Here is a 9299-nt window from a genome sequence, read left to right as displayed (position 1 = left end):
CTTTCCATCCTTGAATCCAACAACAGCTGGTGAACAAATATTAAAAAGACACTAAAATATTTTGTTTATGTTTTATAAATAATAAAGTGTGTGTTTGCTTGACAGTCTCCCTTGGTGAGTGATAACAGTCGCTGCCATGAAGCATTCAGGATAAACAGGCTTTTGAAGTTATTAAACATCATTATTATCAAAACCGTGAAGAGCTATCGCCTTGTACTGAGGAAAGCTGATGCCCCAAGGTGCTCAAAGCAGCAAGCACACATCAGCACCTGCGTGTGCCAATGCATTATTCCAGTTCCAAATTCATATCTTACCTTCTCTCATCCTGATTTCTATTCATAGTCTTTATGATGTAGAGTTGTGCAGAGTAAGAGCTATGAAAGTTAACCTGGTATTTTTCACATTAGGATGCGTGACAGGGCAACCCACAAATTATACTCCACACTATTGCCTATGAAGCCCAGTTAATTGTGGAAAAAAAATTAGTGTTAACCCTATAATGTACTCTGGCTCTGAAGCTCTCTTCTTGTAATGCACTGGACAAAAATGTCCTGTCAGTAACTGTGCAACAGGAAAACATAGCATCCAAGGACATTTTTAGAAGGACGTTTATGATGGTTTGATGCCTGCAATCCTGGCACTTGGGAGGTGGAAACAGTAAGATGAGGATTACAGGGTCATTCTCAATTGCATAGCAAGTTCGAGATGAATCGGGGCTCCATGAAAACAAGTCTCAAAGAACAGGAAAGGAAGGAAGGGAGGGAGAGAGAGAGGAAAGGAGAGAGGGAGGAAGGGAGGGAGGGAAGGAAGGAAGGAAGGTATTTAGGGGCTGTGAAGATTGCTCGGTGGTTAAAGTTTACCCCACAAATGTGAGAAATGGAGTTCAGATCCCTAGGACCCACACAAATGCCGGGGGGGGGGGAAGGGGGGGCATGATGGTCTGTGATTCCAGCTTCAGAAGACACACAGAGAATCCCCAGAGCAGCAAGCTCCAAAAAATAAAAAAAATAAAAAAAAAAAGATTCCCTCTTCCCAAACAGGGTGGCGGGGGTGCACATCTTTAGTTCCATCGCTCAGGAGGCAGAAACAGGAGGACCTCTGTGAGTTCCAGGACAGTCAAGGGTTACACACAGACACCCTGTCTTGAAAACCCAATAAATAAATAAATAAATAAATAAATAAATAAATAAATAAGTCAAAACAAAGAAAATTGGACGGTCTCATTTCTATACTACTTAATAATGATAAACACACCTAGGAATGAACAAGACAAGACAAGGTGAGAAAGGACTGGGGTGCTACTGCTGGATGCAAGCAGAAAAGAACCAGCAGACAGACAGATGTGTTACATTTCTGACAGGAAGAGCCAACACCAGGAAGATGTCAGCTTTTCCTAATTAATCTGTGTACTCAATTCGGATACCAACCAACAGGAGTTTGTTCCATGCTAGTACAGTGCAAACAGGTGTAGCCCTCAGTGTGCGTGTGTGCGTGTGTATGTGTGTATGTGTGTGTATGTGTGTGTGTGTGTGTGAGAGAGAGAGAGAGGGAGGGAGGAAGGGAGAGAGGGAGGGAGGGAGAATGCACATACATGGAGATCAGAGGACGGTTTTTAGGAGTCTGTTTCTCTACTTTTACTCTGTGGGTTCTGCAGATCAAAGTTGGTCATCGGGCTTGGCATCCTTGGCATCCAATGCCCTTACCTGCTGAGTCGTCCTGATGGCCCAGGAATGCCATTTCTTTGACTCCTCCCCACTTAATTTTATCGAACAGCGTGTAGTAATTTTAAAAATCTAACACATTGGAATGATTATTAAGGATCCGTGTCATCCGGCTCTAGCATGACAAAGGAGATTTATCTCGGTGACGACGTAGCCAAACATTACTTGCTTTGTGCAGAAGGAAGCTGGATCCAGTTTTCATAGTCAACCTTAAATAACCCATCCACTCAGACTCCTGGGATATGTGTCTTCTTGCCATACCGTCTTGATGAAGGCCAGCTACTGAGCTCCTAACACTTGGATCCACAAGAGTTGCCTTTTATGGAAGGAACAGTCAGCTCTGAGCAATCCGTCAGGCTCTGGGTCACCTCTGCTGGGCAGTATGGTAGATACATGCATGAGCAGCTAGCATTTACCAATGAAGGGGCAAGAGACATTACAGTTTTTTTATTATTGATTTTTAATAAAGATAACACACACACACACACACACACACACACACACACACACACACACACACAGACTGCTCCCTCTGAGCTAAGATTCAGCTAGCCCAGATTTCTGTTCTCCAATAGAACTGAACTTGGCCTCTCTCATGGTGGATATCGAGCACCCATTAATCCTTTCTGCCAACCCCGATTTCCACTGTGCACAGCGGGATGTTTGGGTGTGTGCTGAGACTTGCTGCCTGTGAAAGACAGGACCACAGAAAGACATTTATGCAGGGCTACTTGGGCACAAACCCCCTTGCCATTTGCAGCTGACTTGAACAAATGACTTCCTCTGAGTCTGTTTTCTCCTTTGTCAAGGGAGCACGTGCCTCACGGGTTTTTGAGAGGACCGAGTTGGTCCATATTGTAGGTGTGTTGAATGCCTACAATATTTCTCTGTAAATACTCAGACACTGTTGCTTAATACGGACACTAATCCTAGGGACCCCTTCCAGGAGCACCTTTGAAGGACGATATTTTTGTGTCTTCAACTTTGCCTTTGATTTTGTCCTAATGGTCTAGTGTTTCTCTATAAAACCCGAGAAAATAAAGGCTCTCAATCTTGACTTTATTTGCAGGTGGTTACAATTTATAAATACACTTGCCATTTTTCTCCTGTTCTCCTGGATACCTGGTAATGATACCCAAACCCCCACTCTCACTGTCTCATCCTCTCCCCCAGGAGCAAGGGAGGGATGCTCCTCCACGTGGCTTTATCTTCACCCAGGGTCTGTCTTGGTCCACATGGTATGAGCCCTCAAGGCCTGTAAAAGTTGAGGATGAGCACCACGAAGCCTTGCAAGGTCCCGGTGATGTCCTTGCCACTGACCCTGTGACCGGTTCCCTCCTTTGCCATGTTTAAGGTTCAGGGAGGCACGGTGGGCAGCCGCTAGGGTCACAAGCCTTGCCTGTGTCTGAGGCTGAATGTGTGCAGCCTCTGGGACTGGTGGGTCCGCCACGAAGTCTCAGGCTCGCTCAGAAGTCAGAGTCCTGGGCAGGCACTGTTCCTTGCCAGTGTCCGGTTCTGCTCTGAAGAGGTGTCTGAGGCTTAGTCTCTTAGGCTTCTGCTTCTCAGAGCCTCCCCAGACCCTTTGAGTTCTGGTGGGTAGAGCAGCCTCGGGGAGAAGGTGCTGGACTCTCTGTCCTCATTGCCTTTCTCAGATACCATCAGGCATCAGGCGGTGCGTAGGTTCGTCAGCTGTCAGAGGGCATGGCACCCTAGTGTCTCTGTCTCAGCCAGATGCCAAGCTTTGCCATCCTCCTGGTAAGGTGTGGAGAGCACAGAAGGATCTGGGGCTCCCTCCTCAGGAGTGGGGTATGGAGGGTCAGGGGCAGCGGGGGGATCTCCAGGACCCCGTGTCCCTCCCAGCACTGGCCCATTGTATATATAGATATTGCCAGTGACAGTCACGGAGCCTCCGGTCACATGGATGCCATTTGCACCTGTGGGAGAGAGGGCGAAATGAGAAGGGGTACTTCCGGAATTCTTCTCCTTCCTTCCAACTCCACCTCTCAGTTGCTATTCCTTCCTCTGAGTCAGGGTCTCACATAGCCCAGGCTGGCCTAAGATGGCTGTGTAGTGGAGGATGGCTCTGATATCCTGGTCCTCCTGTTTCCAGTGCTGGGGATGCAGGTGTGCCCACACCCCAGCTTCTCTATAGCTCTCTGATGTGCTGAACCACTCCTCTGTTTCTCTCAGAGTCTTCCCTTCTGTTTTGCCTCTGGATATTTTTTATTTCACCTGGACCTTATTCTTTCTCCCTGCCAACCACCCCATCCCTCTCTTCCTCCCCACACTCCTTTCTCCCCATGGCTTGTCCAGCTCACCATGGGCCACCTGGCTGTGTTCCCCGGGCTCAGTCTCCAGCTCCCTAGCCTGGACCAGGGGACTCTGCTGTTGAAGCACCACTTCCTCCAAGGCTGGGGCCACCGGGGATCCAGCAGGGGCTGGGGACAAGTCCCCAGACGTGGGTAGAAGTGGCTCAGCCAGGTCAGGGAAATCTGGGTTGGCTCTTGGAGGGGGGCAGGGGGGAGATTCTTCTCCCTGTAGAAGAGAAAGAGAGAGAAGCAGCCGACATCAGAGGCTAGACTTCATCGTACCTTAGTCCCCATGCCCTCTCCCTCGTTTTCTGGCAATGCATTCGTTGTTTGTGTCTGCGCCTCACCATGCCTCAGGACCTTTGCACTCCATGCTTCTCCAGTTTCTAGGGCACTTTCCTCAAGAGTCCCCCCATTAGCTCCCTCATTTCTTCAACTCCCTGCTCAAGTCACCAGTGCATCAGAGAGGCCTTCCCTGCCCGCCTGCCACTCACTGGCCAGCTCACTTTCATTACGCTGCCACCTGATATACAATTATTCTTTATGTATATCATTATTATTGCTGTTATGCTTCTAGCCCAGGCTGTCCTGAATTTCACTATAGAGCCCCAGGCTGGCCACAAACTCAGGGTGAGCCTTCTGTCTCAGCCTCCCAAGTGCTGCGATGGTACGATTGCCATTGCGCCACACCTCTGTGACACTGGCAACGGAGCCCAGGTCCTTGTGCATGCCAGCTAAGGGCCCTAACATCCCAGCCTTTGAATTTTATTCTTTCCACTCATTCGCAGACTCCAGGGTGGGAGGCTCTTCCTCAGACTGTATGCTGGTGCCAGGCATGGCGGCTGGAACATGGCCGCTCAGCGAGCAATCAGTGGAATGAACGGGGGCCAAAGTCCACCTTTCCTGACCTCGCCGCCCCGCCCCTCCTTGCTGACTTCTTCCACTCCTTTACCTCTGGATGCCGCTTGAGCAGGGTACCTGAAATGAAAACCAAAATGGTTGAGAGGCCTGCAGTTCCTAACCTTCAACCTCTGTCCCCACCACGGTGTGCTGCCAACCCTAGGGTCCTAGCGGAAGTCAGTACAGCTACCCTCGTCCCTAGCCTCGGCATGAGAGGCTAGAGACAGTATCCAGCACCCGAGAGCCTTGTGCACCAGAGTTTGTCCTTGAATATCCCTCCCCTCCACTGCCACCTCCTCGTGGGGACAGGAAGCGCTGTCTCCTTCCTACCCAGCTTTCTGCAGAGAGAGGGGTGCCTCATCCAAGCGCAGGCCAGGGTGGTGCTGAAGAGCAGAAGACAGACCAGTGGCAGCAGAACGGCCAGCAGCAGCATTGTTCCTGCCAGGAAGGCAGACAAGAGTGAGGCCGTCAGAGGACGGGGGTGGGGGTGCTGTAGGGGGTGGGAAGTGCTTCTCCCAGACATCAGGCAGCCTTTTCCCTCTTTGGAGCCATTTACCTTGGGCTGTGACAAGGGGCTGAGGCTGACTTCGGGAAGGGTCTCTTGACCACATGAGGGACTGCCCTGAGTGGTAGTGTCTAGACCGCTTGCAGTCAGTACATGAAGGATGCTTTGGCAGCTGGTTTTCACTGCCGGAAGTACGTGAAAGGCAGCGGGGAGGGGAGGTGGTGTTTGGGTCTAAGGGGAGAGCCCCAGTTCTGTAACCCAACTTGAGATTGTGCCTGTATGCCTGTGAGAACCTCACTTCTGAGCCTGGTCTATGGCTCTCAGGGAGAGTCAGAGTTCCAAGCTGCTCACTCCCTTGCTCATGGCGGGGCTCAGGAAGTAAAGAGGCAGAGAGAGAGGACTTTGGTTTCCCAGGCTTGCCCACACTGATTCACCCCCAGCTGTGGCCGAAGGGAGGGAAGAATGCAAGGCATGGAGAGAAACTGAACCAGGAGTCTGCACACCTAGGTGCCTGTCTTTTAAGTCAGTTTGCCTGTTGGAGCATTGGTTTGTCAGATGTAAAAGAAGCAGTTAACAGACCCACTGACTGAAACCCTAGCTCTGACATGCTGGTGACAGTGATGTCTGATGCATCCTTGACATTTGATGCAGAGTTGAAAATTTCTGAGAGGTCATAGGAAAATATTTATGATCGCTGTTAGCTGAAAGGCTAGGATATAGGGGGTGGGGGATAGCTCAGCGGTTCACATCTACTCAGCATGTGCCAACCGCCCCCCAAAATGTCACGTGATAAAACACTTTTATTACTCCACTCTTAGTAAAGAAAAAAAAAATTATACGACTAGGAACGCATGGGAAGAGCCAGACGGAGACATAAGAGGAGAAGGGCTCTAAGTTCAATGGGTGCATCTGAGTTAATTTTCATCCTCTCTCCCTGCTCCCTCTCTCAGAGACAAGGTCTCATCCGGCCCAACCTCTAAGTCCTGCCTCCACCTCCCAATGCAGGGGTGACAGGCATGTGCCACCACACCTGGGACACATTCTTAAAAAGTTTTACAGCGCATGTACCTTATAAACGGGCCCCATGTGAGAAAGACTCAGATACAGACGCGAATCACAAGATTTACATCCCACCCTCACGCCCGGGTGATCTCAGGAAAATCATTTGATGCCTCAGGTTCCTCTTCCCATCGGTGAGGGTGAACAACTCCACTTTACAGAATCATTGAGTAAATGGGACCACTGAGGGGCTCGGGGTAGCTCACAATACCTAGAAGCTAGAACCACCCATCTCTGCCCATTCAGAAATGCTACTCCATTCTGCCAATTAGCAATGCTTACAGCCATCGGGACAACCAACCCTCAGTCAGCCACTAGGCTAGGAAACCCGTGAGCTTCCTAGAGTTTCCTAGAGGAAACCAAGAGAAACCTAGAAAGAGTCAGACGGAGGAGCACGACTCCTGCAGACGTGTGTAACTGAACAATGAGGTATTCGATAGGAAAGGAATTCTGCAAGGAGGCCTAGGACGGAAGGGACTCGAGGATAATGACAAAGTCCGTTGCAATTACATCGCAGCACAGGAGTGTTTCCTAGCTTAGCAGATGTAATTTTTATAGTGTGTAAGAATATAGTCTACGGATGTTCTATTCCCACCCCCGAGACACTCTCACTCGGGAGCCCAGGCTGGCCCCAAACTCTTGATTCTCCTGCCTCAATCCTCTAAGTTTTGGGGATGAAATGGGTATGCCACCACACCTAGCTTTCCAAGTTTTGTTTCTTCTTTAGGTGGTACGTAGAGTCAAACCCAGGGCACTCTGCCACTATGCCAGCCCCTTCCAATCGCTTTAGAAGGAATGTTTCTTTCTTGGCCTAATCCTGGGAGGAAAGATGCACATTTCCCTGTTTTTCTGGATGAGGAAGACAGAGGCGTTTTTCCCAGATCCTGCCTTTTGGACCTCAGCCCCGCCTCTCACCTGGCTCTGATTGATTTCTACAGATGGTGTCAGAGCTGGCGCTGCCTGGAGCCACCTCCACCAGGCCCTGGGTCTCACATCTGTGGAGGAAACAGGACTGTGAGCTCTTGCTGTTCTCCTTGGTACCTGATGCTCTAGGAACACATGGTGTGGGAATGGCCAGGCGAGCATATGAAGCCAAGGATGACGGGAATGACAATAGCAGAGCTTCCTGGAGCTGGGGGGGGAGGTCTGGGAAGGGGCACTCTCACCCTCTCACCTGGTATGGGGTTGGCAGCGGGCTGTAGGGGAAGAAGTGTTCTGGAAATATCCTGGCTTGCAGGGGACACAGGTGATGTCAGTATCTATAGCTTCATCTGGCAAAAGAAAGGCAGGCCAGTCAGGGTGAGTGGACAAGCATGAGCCCAGCTGTGGGCTTCCTTGATGCCTCCTCCGTGCCAAGCCATCTCTTCTATAGCTGTTACCTTCCCAGCTTGGCTTTAGCCTGCCGGTTTCCCCAGGCTTCACCAGTGCTGACAGGAGCCACCTTCTAAATACCTTACACCTGTCCCAATTCATGGCTTGGCAGACCCTCATCCCCCCCCCCCAACCCGCCTGTGAACCTTTTGCAAGGAATGACAGGTATTTTCTGTCAAAGAGGACTCCGGGGGGGAGTCCCCAAAGGACACCTTACAGAGCTCCTAGCCCTTGACACCCAGCTTCCTTTCACTGGCTGCCTTTGGTGACCTCTGACCTGTAACCTCGGCTTCCGTGCCAGGCTGGCACACTACAGGTTGCTCGCAGTGCACACACTCATTGTCCAGATACACACAGGTCATCCCTGGCTTACAGCGACACTCAGGCTTTCGATCACTGGCGCAAGGGGTAACCTCCTCGAAGCCCAGCACTGGAGGGGAGAGGAGAGGGAGAGTCGGTCAGAGAGGGGCCGGGTCAGAGAGGGGTCCGGTCGCAGCAGTGCCCATCAATCTGGTGGATCCCCACTCACCAGGGTCACAGGAGCGGCAGAGTTGGCAGATGGAGAGGTGGTTCCAGTATTCATTGTAGGAATTATCTGGGCAAGTCTCGCAAGCTGTGTCTTGGCTGTGGCTGCATGCAGCCGAGACAAACTTGCCTGTGAGGGAAGAGGAGTATCAGGAGACAGGAGTCTACCTCCGCCGCTTGCTGCATGCCACAGAGCCTCTCCTTAGCCTCTTTGTCCCCATCCCATCTTCATGGCTATGCAGCCACCTCTTCAAATCTCAGTGGCCGTGCGGCAATGGCTAATGCTTCTCCCGTCTCTCTTCCCCCATCTAGTTTTACCAGTGCTGGTGTCATTCGGACCCACCTCTACCACCCGGGCTTCCTGGGGCCACTGTTCTCACCTGGGGGACAGCGGGAGCAGCAGACTTGATGTTTGGGCTCGTAGTATTCCTTGTCCTGGTCCCAGCAAGTTTGGTTTTCTATGCGATATGGGGGCACCTTCCAGGGGGAGGCGGAGACAGAGAACAAGGCAGGGTAAGCTCTGTGGGCAGAAGGGCTGGAGAGAAGTTTGCCCAGGCCCTCTTTCTCACCTGGCCCATCCCACCTAGCCCCTCCCTCACCAGCAGGGGCTGGGCTGCCGTCAGGATCCCGCAGAGTCCCAGCAGAAGTGGTCCCCAGACCAGGCCGCAGGGAGAGGCCCCAGGCCGGCGCATGGCGGCCTTTCGGGTCGGCTGACCAGACCGGGTGGAGGCCTGGGAGGAAGGTGGGAAGCCCGGACGTCCTGAGCAGCGTTGGCCACGACTTCCCAAGCCTGGCGGCTGGGCCGACGTGCCCCTGGGGGCCGGGAGCGGCCGGGCCTGGCCTCCAGGGCTCCAGCGTCGGGCTCAGGAAGTGGGAGTGGAGAGAGCCGGCCGGGGGCGGAGGCAGGGA

The 9299-nt window shown here is 51.8% G+C and overlaps 1 protein-coding gene across 2 annotated transcripts; it reads right to left on the bottom strand.

Annotated features, from left to right (window-relative positions):
* Nucleotides 1-2759: 2759 nt before the first annotated feature.
* Nucleotides 2760-9299, bottom strand: Ltbr (lymphotoxin beta receptor). Of its 2 annotated transcripts, none has more exons than XM_038319953.1 (10): nt 8960-9299; nt 8771-8867; nt 8395-8520; nt 8143-8295; nt 7669-7765; nt 7410-7489; nt 5261-5368; nt 4983-5008; nt 4040-4256; nt 2760-3655 (listed from the first exon to the last, which is right to left on the bottom strand). In XM_038319953.1, the coding sequence occupies exons 1-10, from the start codon at nt 9080-9082 to the stop codon at nt 3414-3416; spliced, it is 1269 nt and encodes a 422-aa protein (XP_038175881.1). In that variant the 5' UTR covers nt 9083-9299; the 3' UTR covers nt 2760-3413. The 2 variants fall into 2 exon arrangements, with proteins under 2 accessions (XP_038175881.1, XP_038175882.1); XM_038319954.1 differs by having other exon boundaries at nt 8990-9298.

The sequence above is a fragment of the Arvicola amphibius genome, chromosome 2 (genome assembly GCF_903992535.2).
Source record: "Arvicola amphibius chromosome 2, mArvAmp1.2, whole genome shotgun sequence".
Lineage (NCBI taxonomy): Eukaryota > Metazoa > Chordata > Mammalia > Rodentia > Cricetidae > Arvicola > Arvicola amphibius.
The sequence above is the reverse complement of the archived record's forward strand: the minus strand, read 5'-3'. Positions and strand labels throughout refer to the sequence as shown.

Coding starts and splice junctions, on each gene's coding strand:
- Ltbr (XM_038319953.1), bottom strand. CDS start 9,082: ATGCGCCGGCCTGGGGCCTCTCCCTGCGGCCTGGTCTGGGGACCACTT. Junction 8,868..8,959: donor GGCTAGGTGGGATGGGCCAG/GTGAGAAAGAGG, acceptor TCCCCCTGGAAG/GTGCCCCCATATCGCATAGA. Junction 7,490..7,668: donor CGCTGCCAACCCCATACCAG/GTGAGAGGGTGA, acceptor TTTCCTCCACAG/ATGTGAGACCCAGGGCCTGG.